At 40.7% G+C, this 22,831-nt stretch overlaps 1 protein-coding gene and 1 long non-coding RNA gene across 2 annotated transcripts; one reads left to right on the forward strand and one right to left on the reverse strand.

Annotated features, from left to right (window-relative positions):
- Positions 1-3,206: 3,206 nt before the first annotated feature.
- LOC117597331 (MORC family CW-type zinc finger protein 3) lies at positions 3,207-20,825 on the reverse strand. The gene is made up of 22 exons (XM_053234446.1): positions 20,680-20,825; positions 19,327-19,399; positions 17,139-17,271; positions 16,736-16,959; positions 16,168-16,321; positions 15,678-15,837; positions 14,268-14,393; positions 14,025-14,144; positions 12,462-12,559; positions 12,098-12,196; positions 11,459-11,587; positions 11,314-11,388; positions 9,628-9,667; positions 7,791-7,885; positions 7,388-7,706; positions 6,968-7,260; positions 6,536-6,753; positions 6,072-6,319; positions 5,708-5,818; positions 5,481-5,625; positions 5,324-5,362; positions 3,207-4,836 (listed from the first exon to the last, which is right to left on the reverse strand). Exons 1-22 carry the CDS (start codon positions 20,716-20,718, stop codon positions 4,565-4,567), a joined length of 3,210 nt encoding a protein of 1,069 aa, XP_053090421.1. The 5' UTR covers positions 20,719-20,825; the 3' UTR covers positions 3,207-4,564.
- Positions 20,826-20,900: 75 nt separating this feature from the next.
- On the forward strand, positions 20,901-22,430 carry LOC117597334 (uncharacterized). Its single transcript, XR_004578169.2, has 3 exons — positions 20,901-21,261; positions 21,360-21,455; positions 22,082-22,430. It is a non-coding gene; the product is annotated as an uncharacterized LOC117597334 (long non-coding RNA).
- The last annotated feature ends 401 nt before the right edge of the window (positions 22,431-22,831 follow it).

Raw genomic sequence — 22,831 nt, forward strand, 5'->3', positions numbered from 1 at the left:
GCGCCAGCCTGTAAAGGGGGTGTGAACGCAGACCTCCCTGGTGGTTGATATAATAGGCCACTGCCGTGTTGTCGGTGCGCACCAACACGTGACGCCCTCTTAGGTCCGGGAGAAAATGTTTTAGTGCTAGAAGCACGGCCAGCATCTCCAGGCAGTTGATGTGCCAAGTGAGACGGCGGCCACTCCACAGACCACGGGCTGAGCGGCCACTCATGACTGCTCCCCAACTGGTGAGGGACGCGTCTGTCGCTAGCATTAAGCGGCGACCAGGAGCTCCCAGCACCGGGCCCTGAGACAAGAAGCCAGGCTTCCTCCACATGTCTAGAGCCCGCAGGCACCGCCTCGTGACTCTGATCATCCGGAGCAGATTTCCCCTCAGGGAGAACCCCCTGGTCTTGAGCCACCACTGTAAGGGCTTCATATATAACAGGCCAAAGAGTATTACAATGGAAGCTGCTGCCATCAACACGTTTCCCGGCATTTAGCCTTAACCCCAGTTTCTTCATGTGGGTGAGAACGACATCTCGATGCCGAACCGCCAACTGCTCTGATCGAGTTAATATAAACCAATCGTCGATATAGCTCAGTATGCGGATGCCCTGGAGTCGCATAGGAGCCAGAGCAGCATCCACACACTTTGTGAAGGTGCGGGGTGAGAGTGCTAGGCCGAAAGGAAGAACCCAATACTGGTAAGCTTCGCCCCCGAAAGCGAACCTCAGGAACTTCCTGTGTTGGGGAAGGATGGAGATATGGAAATATGCATCTTTTAGGTCGATCGTGACAAACCAGTCCTCGGACCTGATCTGAGGCACGACCTGAGTGACCGTGAGCATCCTGAACTTCAGTCGAGCGACTGAGAGGTTCAACTGCCGCAAGTCCAAGATAGGACGCAGCCCCCCATCCTTCTTGGGAACAATGAAGTAGCGGCTGTAAAAGCCGGACTCTCTGTCGTGAGGAGGGACCACCTCGATGGCCTCCTTCCTCAGGAGAGTGCACACTTCCTGTTCCATCACCAGAACCTGCACGAGGCCCACCAAGGTGGGAAGAACCCCGGAGAAACGAGGCGGAGGAAAGCCGAACTGGATTCGGTAGCCTCTCTCTATGGTACGCAGGACCCACTGAGACACATTCGGCAGAAGTTTCCACGCTGCCAAAAAGCTCACTAAGGGGATCAGCCTCTCGAGACTGACCTCTGGCATGACAGAAGCGGCTAGCTTGGCGCCCTGGAGTGGCGAACCGACAGGGAACGCCCGGGCTAGCTGCTCGGCAGGCCTCCAAGGAGGCCGCGAGCCTCCCAGACCCGCTACGTTGCCGGGCGGGAGCTGGGAGAAGCGCTTGCCGGAGGCGGCTGCGCCCTGAAGCACCGTAGGTGGCAGGGTTGGCAGACCGGCCTCCCGAGGGCACCGAGGCGTGACGGGCACCGTATGATGAGGTGAACGCCGCCACGCCCCAGAGGGGCGCGCCCTCAGCAGCCCTGGGCCCAAACCGTCAGGGCTTCTTCGCCGCGGCCCTCCACGACAGAAGAACGATCCTCAGATCCATTTTAGTGTCAGAGGGACCGGGCCTGGAGCGCCGTCGAGACTCCCGGTCCCGCCTCGGGGGAGCACGGGAGGCGATGCTCTGTTTCTGCGCCTCCCTATGGGAGGCGACCATACAAGGAGGGGGCTGCCCCCGCCCGGCAGCCCCATGAGAGCGACGAGGGAGAAATCGCTGAAAGGCCGCAGCCTGAGCGCGAGCCTGTTGGTACCTGTCGACGACAGAGTCTACCGCGTCGCCGAACAGGCCAGAAGGAGCCACTGGGGCGTCCATAAGAATGACCCTGTCCTTCTCCTTCATGTCAGACAGGGTCAGCCAAAGGTGCCTCTCCGCCGCCACCAGGACTGCCATAGACCGGCCGATAGCACAGGCGGTCTCCTTGGTGGTGCGGAGGGAAAGGTCAGCGGTCCGCCTGAGCTCCTCCAGGTGCTCAGACGGCATCTCCCCCTCATCCAGCTCTTTGAGCAGGTCGGCCTGGTACGCCTGTAAGACGCCCATAGTGTGCAGACACGCACCGGCCTGACCCGCTGCCGCGTACGCTTTGCCCACGAGCGCCGAGGTGGTACGCAACGGCTTAGTGGGCAGCACCGGAGCCTTCAGGGACGATGCCGCATCAGGGGACAGATAGCATGCTAGCGTCTGTTCAACCCTGGGCATCGTCCTATAACCATCCACGTCAAGCCCCGCCACGTTAGCATAATTAGAGGAAGCGGGAGTAAATAGACAGGCGGAAAAGGGCCTGTTCCATGACCTCGACACCTCGGTGTGGAGGTCAGGAAAGAACGGCAGGCTCCGGGGTGGAGGTGGCGGTCTGCTGCGCAAAATGCGCACATCGAGCTTCGACCTCACCGGCGAAACACGAGTGTCAGCGGGCCAGTCGATACTCAACTAAGCGACGGCCCACGAAACCACCTCCAGCAGCTCCTCATATTGGGGAGACTGCGGCTCAGGATCGGCGCCCTCCACGTCAGCCTCCTCGGAGGAAGACAGGCGGAGCGCCGGGCCCGCTCCCCGGGGGGAAGAAACCGCAGAGCGTGCTTCCGAACCCAGGGAGCGGACGGTAGATCTGGAGGGTGAGGAAGGAGAAAAGGGCTCGCCCGTCTCCATCTCCCACGAATGCAGACGCCGCTCTGCCTCGGCAGAAGCGGGGCCGGCACCGCGAGGCTCGCGAGTGAAGGTTCCCTCCTCAAAGAGAGCCTTCTGGGAGCGAAGCACGCGCAGCGGCAAACGCTCGCAATGCGAGCAGCCGGCTCCCTCGAGAGCCGACTCTGCGTGCTCCGCGCTCTCGACCGGTTTCAGTTTCGTTTTGTCCTTGGCCTTAGGCATGCCGCAGACAACACAGAAAGACAAACAATGGACAGACAATATCACACAGAGTGCTTGCTTAATGACAGAAAGCTAGCGCGGCGTTTGCCGCTCGGGCTTTTATGCTTCCGGGTCGCTACGTCACCCCGCCCGTGACGTCTCGCCCATCCATTGGACTGATTACACATGTTACTCAGAGCGCGGTCACGCTGAAGGCGTTCCCATAGCGTTTCGACGCAGCGTCTCGTTCCCTCGGGGAACTTGTTCTGTGATGTAGTACTTTGTTTATGCCTTTCAGGCCTCTTGAAGCATGTACATGCAATAGAGAGCAGGCATAACCAATTTACTTTCAAAATCTTAGCAAGTGTCCATCAGTGCATTTAACTTTAAATTCATTTTCTTAGTAGTGCACAAATTAAATGGTTTACAAAGGGCACAGAGAATAGAATTTTCTCTCAGAAATGATCAGCAGTTGGATATATTCAATCCAGGCTTAATTTTACACACAAACAAACATTTGTTACCAGAATTGAGTTAACTGACACACAAGTGGCAATGGCATCTGTGTTTGAGGGAAAAAAACACCCTGAAAATGCCAGGCAATGAATTCTGCCCTCTGCAATCTGTGGAAAATTCAGACTCTACACTGGCACATCAAGGTACATATTAAATTATACATATTACCACATTCACCTTGATCCTAACAGACAAGACAAAACACGCTGAGGGCAAGAAAACAGAAGATGCACTGAGGATTGGTGTACACACCCACAGGCCAAATGCAAGGAAATTGTTACATCCATGAAACTTACACTGGTTGCATTGCCCTTTTTTATTGTAAAAGCACATGTACAAAACATCAAAGAATGTAAAAATAAAGCTAGTTTTTGTTGTACATGAGTATTGGATTGGAAACTGCTTTACAGCCAACATTAGGAGGGGATTTGAAAATTCCCCTTTGTGTATATAATATTTTGCACAAAGGTTTTTGAAGTTAACAACAAACACTCAAGCCTTATTGGCTTTGCTGTTCACTGATACATACATATACAACAACTGATACATACATAGTTCGTATGTTGCATTAAAGAAAACGAATCTAGACAAATGTTTCCAAAAAAAACCTTACAAGATTACATTAGTAAAACATACACAGGAGAGTCACCCCCGATGTTGTTGCATATACACATCAATGATATCTATAACTATGGCCCCTGATCTAGGTTATAAAATCATGCAATGCTTGGGTCACTGGTTTTTACATCTCTGGTTTTAAGTGCATATGTATACACATGTACCACCCATTTCATTGGAAATATTTATATTCCAGAGATAATCATCAACAAAATGCCTTAAGTTGTAATTAACTGAAGATATTCTATTTAGGCTCTGTAGATTGTTTAGATGTCTAGACATACAGTAGATGTACATATCAGTTAAGAGTTCATAAATGCACCCAAATATGTTTTTTAAAAAAGTACAAAATACAAAGCACCAAGGAAAGGGTTTGTAAAAAATGTTTGGATGGTTTATTTTGATATACAATATTATGGTATGTATTTGTCTAAATTCATAATATAAAATATTAAAAAAATATATTTAAATAAACTTTTGCTTGTGTTCTGTAGAATTCTATAAATGTTTATTCATGAAATGAATGTGTACTGGGATCTTAACTTTGATTCACATTTCAGAGTGTGTAAAAGTCTCCTTTGAGGATCGTCTATGCATTATTTGATCTAGACATCAGGTCATCCACTACGAAAGGCTGCTTCTCCTTAAGGACTTTATAGAATTCTGCTTTCATAGCTCTTCCTCCTGAGTTGAGAAATTCATACAACATCCTCATTTTCTCCTGTTTTGTTGTTGGCTGTTTGATATCATTGTACATTTCATTATTGATGATTTTCTTGGTTAGAAGAGTGTCTGCTATTTCCATAACTGACACAACTCTCTGTATGAGCATGTCTCTGTGTTTATCTACAAATTCAGCATCTAAAATAGAGATAAACATTAAATTATAACAATGTACACTGCAGGACTCTTTCAACAGAATTCATCCCAAGTTCATCATAAGTACATTTATTAAAAAAAAAAAAAAAAAAATTTAAATCAATATGTTTGATTTAAAACAAGATTTTTAAAATTTTAATACAAATTCCATTAACATTAACTGGAAATTGTTTATATTTGTATACACAATTGTTTATATTGTATACACAATATTTAAAAAGTTAATTAAAATATGTTTAAATATTTAAAAAGTTAATTAAAATATGTTTAAGTATTTAAAAATATATGAGACATAAGAAGGTTGCAGGGTCAGAACTTCTTTCGTGTTTTTCGATTTGATAAATAGGGGTCAGTGAAGCAAAAACTAAATTTAATGTTGCAATGCACACTTTGCTCTGTTGGAAAAGAGTGTATGAAGTTTAGAAATAAATAAAATAAATAAAATAAAATAAAACTCAGAAAGTCTTACCTTTATTCATTTCAACTGGAACTCCTTCTCTACTATCAGCTGAGGTAATAAGACAGAAAACAAGATTCAGTGCTATGATACTATAATGTAACCTTAAGTAATATTATAGTAAAGTCAACCCAGAACTATGGGAATACAAAAATGAACTCTTGGCTACCGGTAAGAAAGACCTGACGAGGCTCCCACACCTCCTGGCCAATTTCATCCAAAAGACCCAGTGTGAGGTCTTCAACCTCAGTATTAAGGATCACCTCAAATGTGGGGTGATAGTTGGGCCCATAGTTACAGCCAAATGTCTCAGCCTAAGAAAACCAAAGACAGCTGAATACACTATTTCAATGTGTCAGAAAATCTTATTTCTCCACAAATGAAACTGTGGTTTACCTTTGGCTGGCATACGTAAGGCTCACAGAGTGGTCTGTATTTTTTACCAGGGGTCAGCTGACATATGGCGCTGCACTGAATATATGTGTTGCCCTTGTGTTGATTCTGCACCTTTATGGACAGAAAAATATTTAAGTGAATTTTTAACATGAGCTAAAATTTAACTTGAAATCCTAAAAACAAATATGTATAATCACATAATTGATAGTTTGGTGGAAATTCCGTTCATCACAAAGAAAGATATTATCTGAAAAGATTATAGCCCCTGGCATGTCAACAACATCTGGTATAAAACTAAAATGATGATTAATAAATAAATAAATAAATAAATAAATAAATAAATAAATAAATAAATGCAGATTACCTCTTCAATTGGCACATTTCCTGGCAACAGGTGAATGTGCAGTTTTCTCCTTATTTGCTTTTTTTGGTAGAAGAGAAGGACCTGGGCACTGATGGGAGTTTCCTGGAAGATCCATTTTTTTAACAGGCCAAAGAGGGACAGATGTTGGACTTCTATGATCACATGTGTACTTGTCACTTTCAGGGGCTGAAGGATTTCTATATTACCCTCACTGCAATGTGCCACGGCCAGTTCAATCTGATTTTTATCTGGAAAACAAGCAGAAAAAAGCAGTGCTTAAAGAGCTGGGAAGAAATAGCCAAAATCCAGTAGACATACCCAAATAGTTAACAAAGATTTATATAATAATTATTATTATAATAATTCATGCAATTATTATGCTATATTGTGTCATTAGACAACTATGCATTTCTGTTTTGTTAGGTGGATTATAATCATAACATGTTAACCCAAAATGATCTTACCAGTATGTATCTCGCAGTGTGGAAGGTGCAGATAAAGAACTGAACCTTCAGAGCATTTGATGCTGTACAGGGGTCCTGCAGGCTGGAATTGGCCCATGCCCTGCAACTGACTGTTATCCCAGGACACTACTGTGTACAGCACTTCCCCTTTCCCTTTCATCTCAAATACAAGGTTGGTCATTTTACAGTGAAACTGACCAGCCCGAAAGCACAGAAATCTACAGAGCAAAAGATATTAAAAAAAAAAAAAAAAAAAAAGAGTGAAAAAAAAATAAACACAAGCCAGACTTTTTTGTTATGTTATAAATATGTTACAAAGAATGTCAACAATTAGCCTAATTTCTGTAAAGGACAGAATAAAATAAGCTGCGGTATAAGATTTCTGAATTTTGTAAATATTAAAATGGATATTTTCGGTAACAGAGCTCTTACTGTAGCTGTGTGTTATTATTTCTGTATACTCTCTCGCTCGCCGATCTGTCCTGTGTCTCATCCATCCATGTCCAAAGTTGTAAGTCTTTTTTTTGTTCTCTTCTCGGGTTTGAGGTTTCTGCTGAATTTGTTGCACACTCTTCTTGGTTCCAAATATAAAAATCTGTCTGGACCCCTCGATCTTCTACTCTTACCATCACCTTTTCATTTTCTCTCTTCACTTCCTCTAAATCTTTCTGCAGCCGCTCATAGCTGGTCAACAAATTGTTCTTCTCATCTTTGAGACTGTCCACCTGCGTGTGAGGATTTTTTAGACCTTTTAGTTTAATATTTATTTAGTTTGTACTTTTCCCTCTAATATTTACGAATTATGACCATGATCTTGACACAACACAACATGCAGTCAATTTAGACACTCACCTCTTCCTTTGGCTCTTTTTTTAATTGCTGTTTAAGCTTATGTTGAAGCTGCTTTATCTCCTCCACTGACTGCAGGTACAGCACTTTGTAGTTCTGCTGGTCCTTAGAGCTGGTCGGTGTGATTTTATTGCTCTGCTCCTCCTTCATCATGCACTTGTCAATCACATCATCACCGTCATCGTTCAGTGCTGTTTTAATGTCTTTATATTCTGCTTTAGTAGCATCACTAGCATGGCTGAACAGCAAAACTTGGTCATCAAAAGCTTTTTTTCTAGCTTTCTTTGTCTCTGGGTTCTCTAGGCTCCATTTCAGGGCTTTCCTGAAATAAAGGTGAAATTAAATCATTCAGGAACTCATAATGCCATGTTATTGTGAAGGAGCATGAGACAGAGGGAGTGACTACCTTTTAGGAGTAGTAGACAAAGAAGTGTCCTGAGTGTCAGCTGAAGTAACATCAGAAGGTCTGGGTGTCATTGATGAGCAGGGTGTAGAAGGGCTCTGCTGAGAGGAAAAAAATAACGATAAAGACAGATTATATATATATATATATATATATATATATATATATATATATATATATATATATATATATATATATATACACACACATACAGTTAGGTCTGGAAGTATTTGGACAATGACAGAGTTTTTGTGATTTTGCCTTTATACACCACCACAATGGATTTGAAATAAAACAATCAAGATGTGATCAAAGTGTAGACTTTCAGCTTTATTTTAAGAGGTTCCACAAAAATATGGCATTTACCTGGTCAATTAACTGCACTACAATTAATCCACAAAAATATGGCATTTACCATTTAGGAAGTACAGCCATTTTAAGCAAAGTACTTCCATTTTCAGAGGCTCTACGGTATTTGGACAACTGACTAACAAGAAGTTAATTGACCAGGTGCGGTTCATTCCCTTGTTACTTCAAGACAAATGAAGCAGACAAAAGGTCTGGAGTTGATATCAGGTATTGAGTTGGCATTTGGCAGCTGTTTGACTGGAGCTACCAATATGAAGTCCAAGGAGATCTCAATACAAGTGAAGGAGTCCATCATTAGGCTGAAAAAACAACATAAATCTATAAGAGAGATAGCAAAAACCTTAGGTGTGTCCAAATCAACAGTTGGGTACATTCTTAAAAAGAAAGAAAGCACTGGTGAGCTCAACAACATCAAAAGGCCTGGAAGACCACGGAAGACAACTAAAGTGGATGATCGCAGAATCCTTTCTTTGGTGAAGAAAAACCCCTTCACAACATCAACAGAAGTCAAGAATACTCTGGAGAAGGGAGGCGTATCATTGTCAAAATCTACAATCAAGAGATGCCTTCATGAATGTAAATACAGAGGGTTAACAACAAGGTGCAAAACACTGGTAACATTCAAGAACAGGAAAGACAGATTAGACTTTGTCAGAAAACATCTAAAAAAGCCTCCCATGTTCTGGAATAAGATTCTCTGGACTGATGAAACCAAGATTAATTTGTACCAGAATGATCGGAAGAGAAAAGTATGGTGAAAGAAAGGAACAGCTCATGATCCGAAGTATACCACATCATGTGTCAAACATGGTGGAGGCAGTGTTATGGCATGGGCATGTATGGCTGCAAGTGGAACGGGCTCACTGGTGTTTATTGATGATGTGACTGCTGACAGAAGTAGCAAGATGAAGGATCTTCTGGGGTGTATAGGGCTATACTCTCTGCTCACATTCAGCCAAATGCTACAAAACTGATAGGATGCCACTTCACAGTACAGGTGGATAATGACCCTAAACATACTGCGAAAGCAATCTTTTTGACTTTTTGAAGGCAAAGAAATGGAATATTCTTCAATTAAACAATGAGAGCTGACTTGATAAAGAAAAAAATCCTGGGGCTCATCTTGTAAAACCAATTCACAACAACCCACACAATTACTCCTATGACTAGCTAAAGCATAATGTGGTGGATTGTAGGGATTGTAGGGATTAATTGTCTTCTCAGATAATCATACCAATCTCATACATTTAAACAACTGCAATGGCTAAACCTTCAGAAAAGGAGATTGAGATCTTCATTGTTTTGTTTGACATAGTTTTGCAAAGTAGTTTTGCACCTATGAAAATAGCCTAGCTAGCCTAACTACAAAATGCATCTCTACGCTACAGAGCAATGTTTTTTCTCCATCTGTAAAATGGAGAAAATACAGTACACCATCCCAGTAAACCTTGTTAAAACAGCATGACATCACCTGCTGTCTGTTTTCCTGCAGCAACTTCTGGTGTCGCTCTCTGTTTCGAAACACATACACAAGATTACATACTGTCAGGTCCATACATATTTGAACAGTGAGAAAGTTATTGTTATTTTAGCTGTCTACCAAAGTACATAAGATTTGAATGTAAAAATGAAGCTCAAAGTGCAGACATTCAGCTTTAATTTGAGGATATTTACATCCAAATCAGGTGAACAGTGTAGGAATTACAGCACTTTTTGTATCCAGAAGTAATTGGACAAATCATAAATTAAACTGCTATTTTCAATACTTGGTAGCAAATCCTGTGCAGGAAATGACTGCCTGAAGTCTGGAACCCATATACATCACAAGATGCAAGGTTTCTTCCCTGGTGATGCTTTGCCAGGTCTTTGTTGCAGTTGTCTTCAGTTCCTGCTTGTTCTTGGGGAATTTTGTCTTCAGTTTTGCCTTCAGCAAATGAAATCCATGCTCAGGATTCAGGTCTGGTTATTGACTTGGTTATTGGAGAACATTCCACTTCTGTGCCTTAAGAGTCTTTGGGCTGCTTTTGAAGTATGCTTCGGCTCATTGTCTATCTGCCCTGTGAAACGCCTTCCAATGAGTTTTGAAGCATTTGGCTAAATCAGATCAGATAATATAGCCCTAGACACTTCAGAATTCATCCTGCTGCTTTTGTCAGCAGTCACATCATCAGTAAATACAAAGGAACCAGTTACAATGGCAGTCATACATGCCAACACTATAAGATGAGTGGTACCTTTCATAAACATACCACTTCATAAAGTTCCTTCCCTTCACCATACTGTCTCCCCATGCTATCTTCCAATCATTCTGGTACAAGTTGTTTCCTCTGTCCAGAGGCTGTTGTTCCAGAAGTGGACAGTTAAAAAAACTGCACTTTTTTAAGGTGTTTTGGCAAACTATAATCTGGTCTTCCTGTGTTTGAGGCTTACTAATGCTTTACATCTTTTGATAAATCCTCTGTATTTACTCTGGTGAAGGCTTCTCTTTATTACTCTACCTCCTGTAGAGTGTTCTTGATCTGGCTAACTGTTGTGAAGGGATTTTTCTTCACCAGGGAAAGAATTCTTCTGTCATCCACCAGTTGTTTTCCGTGGTCTTCTGGGCCTTTTAGTGATCCTGAGCTCACCAGTGCGTTGCTTCTTTAAAGAATGTACCAAATACTTCATTTGGCCACACTTAATGTTTTTGATATCACTCTAATGGGTTTGTTTTGATTTTTCAGCCTAATGATGGCTTGCTTCACTGGCAGTGACAGCTCTTTGGACTTCATATTGAGAGTTAACAGCAATTCCAAATGCAAATGTCAACTCTAGACCTTTTATCTGCATACTTGTAAGTGAAATAATAAGGGAATAAGACACACCTGGCCATGGAAAAACTCATAAGCCAATTGTCCAATTACTTTTGGTCCCTTAATAAAAGGGAGGGCAACATACAAAAAAGTGCTGGAATTCCTTCAACGCTCACCTGATTTGGATATAAATACCCTCAAATTAATGCTGGAAGTCTATGCTTTGACGTCATGTCCATTACTTAAATCCACCTCCAATTTATAATTTTGTCAGGGTCCAAATATTTATGGACCTGAGTGTATAATATCAAAGAAATGTATGTTAGGAGAAATATTTATTGCAAAAGACAGGATTCATTTCTCACTGCTGTTTGTAGGTTTTCTGGTATTTGGGTTGATCACCATCAGAATCCTCAGCCTCTTCTTCATCTGAACAACTCCTGAGAGAATCAAGCACTTACATGAGCACACACACAGACACACAGGAAGAGAAAATATACACAAACATACCTGAATTGAGGGTCTGAGTTCATGTGGCAGAACCACTTTTTAGGGAGCTGTTTAGCATCAATGCCATCTGGAAGTTTTCGCCACTTCATACAATCATCACACTGAACCCAGTTTTGATCTGGTGTCTTCCTGTAAGTCCACACAATCATGTGTTAATATTTGTGTAAATATGCTCCTATGTTAATCAACATGGCCTGTTAGGAAGTGTGTCAGCGCACATGCAATGTTGCTTCTGTTGTATTGGGCGCAACCCGGAAACCTGTAATATCTTTTTGTGCCCATTGCAGTTTAAGACTTTAACAAAGTTATGCTGAAAATTATTAGAAATGTATTTCATATCTGAGTGCTACTCCCACCTACATAACAGTAAAAACCACTCCCACCACTTTTTACTGGCTCCTGCAAATCCTAGTCATCTTGTACTCTGGACCTCTAGACTACACATTCAAAATAAGTCCAGGTAACTAATAATATTTTTCCAGCAACCTTGTGACTCAAATAATGAGTTCTCTTAATTTTGGCCAGCAAACTAATACCTGGCCTTGTGTGTGTGTGTGTGTGTGTGCGTGTGTGTGTGTGCGCGTGCGTGTGTGAGAGAGAGGGAGAGAGGGAGAGAGAGTGAGAGAAAGAGGCACTTACACAGTATCCTCAAAAGGTTCAGTGCAGTTTGTGTTATGTCTATAATGAACTTCCTTCCAATAATCTTCAAGCTTAGCACCTACACTCAGCATGGTTTTCCTGCACAGACACAAAATAGCATCCTTAACTACATCAATGTTTTAAAAAAAAAAACTCAATTTAAAATATCAGTGGTCTAAAGATACAAAATAGCATCCTTAACTACGTCAATGTTTTAAAAAAACTCAATTTAAAATATCAGTGGTCTAAAGATACTTGAGATAATACTCTTACTATTTAGTGTACTATAGTCAACCCTGTGTTTATAGATAATTAGCTCCTGTGCTCCAGAAGGTCATAGGTCATCTGAACATCTCAAACACACCTGTACTCGTCAGAATTATCAAAGTCCTGCTTGTTGTGAGTTGGTGTGAGGTAGTTACACTCTATCACCCCGATAACTCCCACTCCTGTGTTGTTGGCCTGGTAACAGAACATAATAAACACTGTAAATATCATGAATAAAAGACGATTTTTTTTTACTTCATAAAATTACCCCTGAACTGAATCTGATTATGTATTCTCTTGCATGATAAAAGCCCCTGATATAAGTAGTCTTGCATATTGGGCTACATGTGCTCAAGCACAATTATCTGTAATCCATAATTACCCATAAAAGCTTTTCTTTTCATCTTGTAGTATATGAAAACAGTGCGCCAACCTCTGCTTTGTCAGGGGAGCACACCGTGTATTTTTACTGTGACAGATGAATAACAAGTTCAATGAATGAATACCTGGTGTGCAGTTCAAATAGTACCATAAGATGTGTGCTGGACACAGTGGGGAATGTTCTGAAGGTTGACCTTCACAGAATGCTACATACTCACACTGAGCTCTTGGGGAGCATAATTTACTTTCAGCGTATATGGGACCTGACAACTGTCTATCATCCCCGGCAAAAAGGCTGGCACCAGGTCCGATGGACTGAGTGCATGCCATTTTTCGAACAACTCCCACCAGGATTGTTACCTGGACCGCTACATCACTATAGTGCTTAAGCAGACATCAGTGGGTGTCCACCTTAGCACATGCACAATTACTATTTTACTTTTTTCTATTTCATAAAATATAAAGTAACTGTCCATTAACAAAAATGTTATCTTTTTTTAAATAGTTTGCTGCAGAGTTTGTTTTTACTTCTTTTCACTAAATAAATCAACAAAACATGTAATTAGGCCAAGTGTATATATAGTTCTTTATTTATTTTCTTTATTTATCTCTCTGTATATACAGTAGGGTCCAAACGTCTGAGACCACTAGTGAAGAAGCTTCTATTTTGTATTCTTTCTAATTTAATACAACAATTTTCATTACAAATTATACTATATTATTGACAACAACTTGAGTGAAAAGTAGGATATTTGAAATATTTACGTGAAATATTTACATATTTGGTATGTTCCCCTTTTGATTTAATGACAGTGTGCACTCGAGCTGGCATGGACTCCACAAGTTTGTGTAAAAACTTAAGATCCATTTTAGATCAAATGCATCAATGCGTTGTCTGAACACGGTCTTCAATGGAAGGGATAAGACTCATGGAAAAATCTCACCTTTTGTACAAAGGAGGTAACATGGTCAATATCACAAATTTGCTTACATTTAAATAGGGACCTAGAAATAATGCAGAATTTTAATATTAATATTCAAGATATTCAAGATACTTTCTTTGTTTTAAATATTTAAAAATTCTAAAACCTGTTTACTTCCACTTTTAAAACGAAAAATAAAATCCCAGGTTCACTGTGGTCTCAGACTTTTGACCCCCACTTTAGTTCTTTATATGTTTATCTGTCTATACTTTTTTCCTCCCTATTCTGTTCCTGTATGCAGATGATTGAAGAAATATAAAACACATTAAGCATTAAACAAACTGTATGATCCTCACCTTGCGCTGACAAGCGACACGCTCATAGGCTTTGATGAGACGGTTTTTGTGGTACATCATCAATCCATAGTGCTCTTTGCTCTTTGTGTTGTAGCCAAATGTGATTGTTATTCCCTCTTTCTGAGAAAAAGACTTAAGGATCATGGCATTTAAAATATTTGTATCATTACTAAGTAGCTCTTACTTGTGCATCATTAGCTATAATTTTACATTCTGGTGCTCTAATATTTGGTACAAGGATACACCAACAGGTTTGTATGTGTCCCTGTAAACCTTTGCTAGAGTTTTTGTAACAAACTGAGTTTCCACCTTCAGCCCTCGAAGGATAATCTGCATTCTTGGTTTCAGGTACAGGATACTACAGTATGCCTGAATCAAGAGAAAAATAAACAGATTTGACTATACATTGATCAGTGGTTAAACTTAATCTTGACTCCTGAGTTAAACTGCACCTGCAGATTTGAGGAGGAGCTGCTGCGAAAACTCAATTCAATTCAGTTCAGACATTAGCACATTCTCACTCACCTACATATTAAATCATGCATGTGTGTCTTACTACCATATACAGGGGATATAAAAAGTCTACATACCCCTGTTACAATTGAAGACACCAAACAATTTATTGCCAGGTACAGTAAAGGACACTCTAGTACTGTAGAGTGTCCTTTACTGTACCTGGCAATAAATTGTTTCTGATTCTGATTCTGAAAATAAATCATGTCTTTTCCACCTTTAAAGTAGTATAGCATCCAACAAACTTACCTGGTTGCATAAGTGTGACTATTACCAATAACCTGATTGTGTGTGCACACTCCTTAACTAATAGTTAAAGCAACTTTTGCTTGTAAAACAGAACTCAGTCTTTTTAGATAAGAGTCTACTAAATTACCACATCTTGATCTGGCAAATTTATTCCAGTGCTTCTTGCAAAAAATGTTCCTGATCTATCTAACTAAGTTTTTCTGTGCACAGGCCTCTTCAAGTCATTCTACAGGTTTTTGATAGGATTTAGATCTGGGGTCTGACTGGGCCATTGCAAAATGTCCTTCTTCTTCTTCTGAAGCCATTCACTTGCTGACTTGGAGCTGTATTTTGGGTCGCTGGATGGTGACTTTTTCTTTATCTAAAGCTGAATAATAGATGCCTGCAGCATAGTATTAATAAATGGTATTTGGAACAATCAGGTTGTTGTAAGTTTTCTTTTTTCACTTAAATTTTGTTGGTAACATTATTGGTCTGACATGATTCATCTTGTTTTTATTTTTTTTTACATCACACATAGCTGCAATTTTAGCAGGGGTGTGTACACTTTTTATACCCATTTTCCCTGCTGATTATTTCTGGTTTTGATTTCTGATTTCTCCTTTCACTTTGATATTGATTGACCTGCACTGTTCTGTTTGTCTGATGTTCAACCACTGTCTGCTTGACCACAATTTGCTTTATGATTTGGATTACTAATAAACAACTCACACAAAGATCCATGTGTCCAACCAGGACACAAGAATTCCATGCCTAATTTAGACATATCTACTGCAATGCTAGCAAGTCTGAAACTCTGCTTTCTGAAATGACCCCTCTTACCTCAGTGAACTCAGCCAGTGAATTCCAACAACTCAATAGTCATATAATATTTTCTGGTTAAATTCTTACCCGCAGTGAATATTCACTCTCAGGCACTGACATGCCACCCCCTGGCTGCCGCTTGTTTGCCTTCCTTGTTTGCCTCTTGTTTGCATCATCACGGATCTGGATGTCGTTGGGGTCCTTCATGAAGTCAAATTCTAATTCTTCTGAAGATCCTGAAGATGTTCTGCAGCAGAATAATTGGAGGTGGAAACAAAGTAAGAAATTATTGAATTTAATTTCTTACAACTCACAATATTGCTCTTAGCCCTCAGAAGTTTAGTAAAATAAGGTAGGCTACCCTATTTAATAAATTTTTGCAACACATTTCAAGTGACATGTCACATTCATGTCATTAACTATACTGTTATTGCATAATATTAACAGTATAACTATAACTATATTATACTTCTCTACTACAATAAAATGTAATTCCAGTATTCCATCACATCCTTAATCTAAACAGAGCTCTCATATAAAACTATCTTAGAGCAAATCAAACTCCCTGCATGTTCACCTGCGTAGGTTCCAGATGATGATGCGGGTTCCACTTGAGTTGGAGCATAACCTTTTAATGACATTGAACTCGGTCAGCAGTTCTTCCTCTGTCTGAAACAGAGAATGTGTCAGGATATCACGAAGACACTCTGCATACTCTGGTGCAGCACTGAGTGAACAGTGAGGTTAAGGACCAAACTACACAGAGGTACCTTTAAAGTCTCAGGAAACATTTATTTAGCTTTCTACCTTTATCCTCTTAAACTCCCACTGGCAGGCCCAGCATTTCCAGCACATTCCTCACCCTCATAACTATATATATTTCAGATTAGTTTTACTATATACACTGAATAATTCATAGTAGTTACTGCATAATATGCTATAAAATAAAATGAATAAATTGAAGAAAAATGCGACAGTTTAACCAGTTAGGTGGTTGGCTATACCTTGTTTTATGTTTTTTAAATCCTCTTCATATCTCTTGCAGTTATAAATGCTCCTGTAATACAAATTTTATATACAATATTTCTATTCACCATTCCTATTAAATCTAGCCATCTATCTCTCTGTTTCTAGGTAAAGGATATTGGTCTGTCTTGTCTTGGTAAACATGACAATAGGCACTATGACATCCTGTGCTTTTATCTTCTCGAGGTAAGTCTGTGACAGGAGACCCACACACATGGTGTTGGCTTTCTTTGAGAACACGATGGCATCCTTCCCTAAGCGCATGGAGCCCGACTTAAAACCGTTACCATAAAGACCCACTGGGACATGGCCTCTTATCGTCTGCTTATCACTGAAGCCAAAACTGAGAGAGAGAGAGAGAGAGAGAGAGAGAGAGAGGGAGAGAGAGAGTGCTCTGTCAGTAAAAAGAGAAACTGTATACAGTTTACGCAGTTAGTATCCACTCTCCATAGTTAAAGTGAATTGCTGGATGATATCATTGTCCTCTGAAGGATAATGCAGGATCCATGAATATATTCCTACCTGAGCATTTTGTGCATCTTGTCATAATCCATGCCTTTTCCATTATCCATGAAGATGAGGCAGTCCTGGTCTTTGATCAATGTTTTATCAATCCAGAATTTTTTTGCACTGACATCTGGGTCATATGCATTGTCTGTCAATAGAGGAAAAAAACAGGAAAAATCAGATGCTATCCAATGTTACTTAGGCACAATTTACATTTCATGTCATCTTCAGTAACTTCTTTATTCTGGTCAGGGTAGTGGTAGATCGATAGCCTGTCCTGAGAACACTGGGTGTGAGACGAGGAATACAACCTGGAACAAATACCAGTTTATTGCATGACATCTCACACACGAACTTGCACCAAGGACTTGGGCGCTGTGAGGTGGCAAGACTACTTTAGGGAGCAAACTAAAGTTGTGTTGTTTTGGCCAGGTGAGAAAATAAGCAGGTATTGAAAAGAAGAGCTAGAGCCCCTGGTCTGATAAATGTATTAAAAGCAAATGCCCTGTCCACACTGATTAGAGTTCACCCTAAACTAGGTTTACTCTTTTATCGTAACACATCTAGACAGATATAGTTTACTGCTTTAACTAGTAAAAAGCTTAACTTTTCAGAATACAAAGATTGATAGAAAGAGAGAGAAAGAGAGAGAGAGAGCGAGAATGAACATCTAACATTACACACACATGTATGTGCACACACACGGACATGCACAAATGACCTCTTCCTTTTGCCTTCAGATGCAGAAGTATTCTTATTTCCTCGTTGCCTGCATATTGTACATATTGTACAACTGTCTGTGACATAAAAATAGAATTTACATAAACCAGAATTTACTGTTATACAGGTAGAAAAAGAAAAATATAAAAAATATAGTATAAGAGATATAACGGAGAGCTGGCAGCAACAGAATGATTATATTGGAACAAAGTCCAGACATGTGCAGTTTTATGTGCAAAACAATGAACTGTGTAACATCTGGTTGAGGTGGTTGTAGTTAAATTGTCAACATATATAATAAATATAAATATTTAAATATGGGGTAATACAGGTATACTAACAGGAACGTAGGGAGTGTGGCTGTTATGCAAATAATTCCAAGGTCTAGTCCTAGGTATTTTCCTGGTTGAGGGCCCGAATTGCCTGTGGGAAGAAGCTCCTCCTCACTCTCTCTGTGTTGGCCTTCAGGAAGTGGAAGAACAGAGAGAAGAGTCCATTGTTCAGATGGCTGAGGTCAGGGAGCACAGTGCAGATGATGCACACAGCTGATCGAACCACCCTCTGGAGAGCCCATTCTATCCTGCTTGGTGCTGTTCCCAAACCAGGCTGTTTGGGACCAGCAGCCATCAGGATGCTCTCAGTGGTGCAGGTGTAGAAGTTCCTTAGCACCTTAGAGGGCAGTTTAAAGTCTCTTAAGCATCTAAGGTGGTAAAGACGCTGGCAGGCCTTCTTCACCAGGGTGTTAATATGACATTACCATGACAGGTCCTGCGTTATGTGAACAACAAGGTACCGGAAACTGTCCACTCTCTCCACTGGGGTCCCATTGATCCAAAGTGGGTGGTAACTCCTCTCCTGCTTCGTGGTGAAGTCCACTATCAACTCCTTTGTCTTGCTGATATTCAGGAGGAGGTTGTTCTCCTGGTACCAGTTCTCTCTTTAATCTACTCCAACTAGGCCTTCTCGTTGTTATCAGAGATCAGGCCTACCACAACAGTATTGTCAGCAAACTTGACAATGGTGGTAGAGTTGGAAGTGGCCACACAGTCATAAGTATACAATGAGTACAGCAGGAGGCTCAGAACACAACCCTGGGGGCTCCAGTGCTAAAGGAGAGGGAGGGAGAGACATATCTGCCCACCCATACTGCTTGTGGTCTGCCTGTCAGAAAGTTGGAGATCCAGTGACACAGGGCCAGGCTAAGTCCCAGGTCCTCCAACTTGGCGGCGAGTTTGGAGGGAATTATAGTGTTGAATGCTGAACCAAACAGGAGTTTCACATAATTTCCCTTCCTAGTGTCCAGAAGGCTCAGCGCTGTCTGTAGGAGGTGTGTGATTCCTAAAGGTTATTCTCTAGAACTGCCTTTCTCAAGCAGACAGAATATTGCCTATAGTTCAGAATGTGGAAGATTTCAACTGTTTATGAAAAATGGTCCAGTAATCAGTTGGATGAAGGAAAGAATAAAGAAGCAGTTTTGACTCACCAATCAGTTCTGCTATAGCACTGAAGGGCCAGGTGTGGCTAGTGGAGTTTGTGTGCAGGTACCGTGGACTGATCTTTAGGAGGAAAGCAATATGATAATCAAGTACCATGACACATAAGACTGCTATATAGATGAATAAATGTGGTAATGCTTGCTTAGTACTCCACTTAGTGCTCCATTTACTCTGCCATGAAAGGGCAATTAATAGCACAAAGCTATAGAAATTATGACCTCCTGAAGGAGGAATAATTTTTCAAGATCTATTTTTATTTAATTGTCAGAGTGTTTTGAGAAGAACATATAAGCTAAATCACTTTTAAAAAATGATAGCAAAAGCATGTTGGTCTTCTTTTTTCCTACGAATTTCACCCACTCCCTTTTTGAAGGACATCTGATCATTAGTGGAAGGAATACAGGTTGCAAGGGCTTTTTATGATCCCGAAAAACTTGGCTGTTCAAGTTCTAAGGATTCTGAATATTTTTTAAACATTATTTCGAAAAATGATCACAGGAAATTGCGGTCTGCCCTCTTTTGCAAATATGAGCTTACAAATGCCCATGATTAGCTACTGTGATTGACAGGGGAGAGACTGTAGCATCATCAGGATTCAATCTCATGATTTCCAGCTGACAGGGCAAACACTTTTCTGTTGTGCCACTTGGGAGTAAACCTTCAGGTAATTTTTAACCAAGAGCTATAATTTGAAAAGCAAAACACAGCAGTTTTTAAAAGCAGCAAAGCAAAAAAAAAAGCATTTCTTTCCTCACATGAGCTCAAAAACTTGAGACGAGCAATTCATCTGTTGCACATCTACAACTAGTTCAAAATTCTGTAGCTCAAAGGAGAGGAATCATATTACCTCAGTTTTAGCTTCTATTCATTAGCTCCAGTTAATTTTAGGATTGAGCAGAAGCTTTTTTTTTTTTATTTTTAAAGCCTTAAATAGACTGGTGCACACTTATGTTGCAGATATGATTATTCCTGCCTGAACAACAGTCACTGCCTGAGTCCAGTAATGATCAAATGAAACTGAAAGCTTCCCTACCATAAACAAGGTAATTAGTTTCAGAGAAATGAAACTGTAACTCAACAGGTATGCTTCAGTTGTTCAATTCAAACTTCATAAAATTCACTTATTTATCATTAATTAACTCATTATTTATCTTGATGCCATAGTGCTGAGGTTCTCACATCTCAAATTAAATCTGCATGGCAGTGAATTATCAATCTATAGCCATAAAAAAGTAACTGTGACTATAATTTTATATGAATTATTTCCAACATTTACTCCTACAGTGTACGAAAAGATAGCCGGTTATAGTTTAACCTGGTTATAACCTGTAAGTACTTACCGAGCTTAAAGGTATTCCTCTATTTGTTAGTGCTGCCATCTTTATTTAAAACTGCTGTCTACAGTTCCAAAGGGAGCTTCTTAGGAAGGAGCAGGAGACTGTTCTGCTGTTTAGAAATACAGGAAAAACACATAGACTTCTATACTGACTTTGTTTAAACTCCACCCCTTTTTACTCACCACAGAGAGTGGATACTAATTCTACATTCAGGGATTGGTTAGTTTTGTGTTTTAACAGGAGCAGGAACATTTGTGAGTTGACAAGAAGCAAACCACACCCATTTATGTGTGTGTCATGTTACATCTGGCAAGAACGCTACTACAGTGAAAGGAAGTGCTGAAGGAAAGCTTGTTCTATGGTGCAGTACTTTGCGTAGGTCTGTGTTTAGTAGGGTGCAGCCTGTTGCTGCAGCTCCTGCCCGGACTTTGTTTACTCCGCCCATTAGGTGTGTTGCAGTAGTCCGCACACAGTCGCGACTGACTGTCCTCGCCAGTGTGGTGCCTGTTTGCCTGTTTGCTTCAACATATCATTGTTAGTACATATGATATTGAGCGTCTTTGGCTGGCTGCTGATTCCTTTCAGGTATGTCTTTTTCATGGTTTTTAGCTTTTTCGCTTTACTTATTGTGTATTGTGTATTGTACTTATTACTTATTGTGTATTGTTTACTTATTTGTGTAGTTCAGCCGTTTTCCTGGTGAGTTGTAAGCATGGGCTACCTGATGAATGGCGTGGTCCCCGCGTGTTTGGTATGTAATTATCATGGCGATCTGATGGGTATGTATACTTTAGCTTGTATCTTCTTGATGTTTTAGATGAGCTAACTAGCATGCCTGAGTGCGTCTTTCTGCGGTGGTGCTGCATGGCTTGAACTTTCAGCGCTGCTGATGGGCTGCTTGGGGGCTGATGGGCTGCTGCATTGCTTCTACTTTGGGGCTGATGGGCTGCTGCATTGCTGCTTCTTTGGGGCTGATGGGCTGCTGCATTGCTGCTGCTTTGGGGCTGATGGGGTGTTTTTGTTGATTGAATTTGGAATTATTTGTTTTGTTTCATTTTTTATTTGTTTGGAGTTTTTGTGTTTTAATGGTTTAGTGGCTATCTACCATCTCAAACCTGGTAGCTAATTTAGGGCCAGTAGTTGTTCGCCTTTAAGGCCCATATTTTGTTAGAGCGGGCCATAACTGTGGTATTGTGTTGGAGACATTGTTGGAGATTATCCCTGGGTCTGAGTGGTTTTCTTGTTTCTTTTTCTTTTCATTTCGATAAGTGTTTCTTCATTTTTTCTGACTTTGGAGTTGTCTTATGTTTATTTCTTTGTATTGTTGTCTCTTTTTTTGTCTTCTGTAAAGGGTGGTTTGGGTCTGTTTTGTGGTTTTATTCATTTGTTTTTTGTGTGTTTCCAGGTGCTGCAGGTCCAGAGTAGGTGAGCTAGCTGTCTGGGGTGGTGGTTGTTTTCACTGCCTGGATTGTTGTGACCTTTGCATTTGATTTTTGAATGGAAGTGTGTGTGGGTGATTAATTTTTTCTGGTATCCTCCAGCCCTGGGCTAGCTTGTTCTGCTACTGGTAAACCTGAGCCCTAGTAAATTTGTTTAAGTAATAGGTCTTTCTTCTTCGGGTTGATGTTTTTATTCTGGCAGCAGAAACTGTGCGTACACTGATTGTGGTTGTGTAAGTGGTTTGAATGTTTTGTATTTTATCTAGTTTTAAAAGGTTTATTGTTGCTTTAATAAAGATGTATTTTGTTACTTCATGTCCACCTCTCATGGTCCCTTTTTGAGAAATTCAAACCTGTGTCCTTTGGGCATTTCCCTGGTATATTTACTGGGGTGGCGTAGTCAGCATTAGCTAGTTTTCCTCATTCCTCTCCCGCCACACAATGAATTCTGTCTTCTGCAATCTGTGGAAAATTCAGACTTTATATTCAATTCAGGCTTAATTTTACACACAAACAAACATTTGTTACCAGAATTGAGGTAACTGACACACAAGTGGCAGTGACATCTGTGTTTGGGGGGAAAAACACCCTGAAAATGCCAGGCAATGAATTCTGCCCTCTGCAATCTGTGGAAAATTCAGACTCTACACTGGCACATCAAGGTACATATTAACTTATACATATTACCACATTCACCTTGATCCTAACAGACAAGA

The sequence above is a fragment of the Pangasianodon hypophthalmus genome, chromosome 5 (genome assembly GCF_027358585.1).
Source record: "Pangasianodon hypophthalmus isolate fPanHyp1 chromosome 5, fPanHyp1.pri, whole genome shotgun sequence".
Classification (NCBI taxonomy): domain Eukaryota; kingdom Metazoa; phylum Chordata; class Actinopteri; order Siluriformes; family Pangasiidae; genus Pangasianodon; species Pangasianodon hypophthalmus.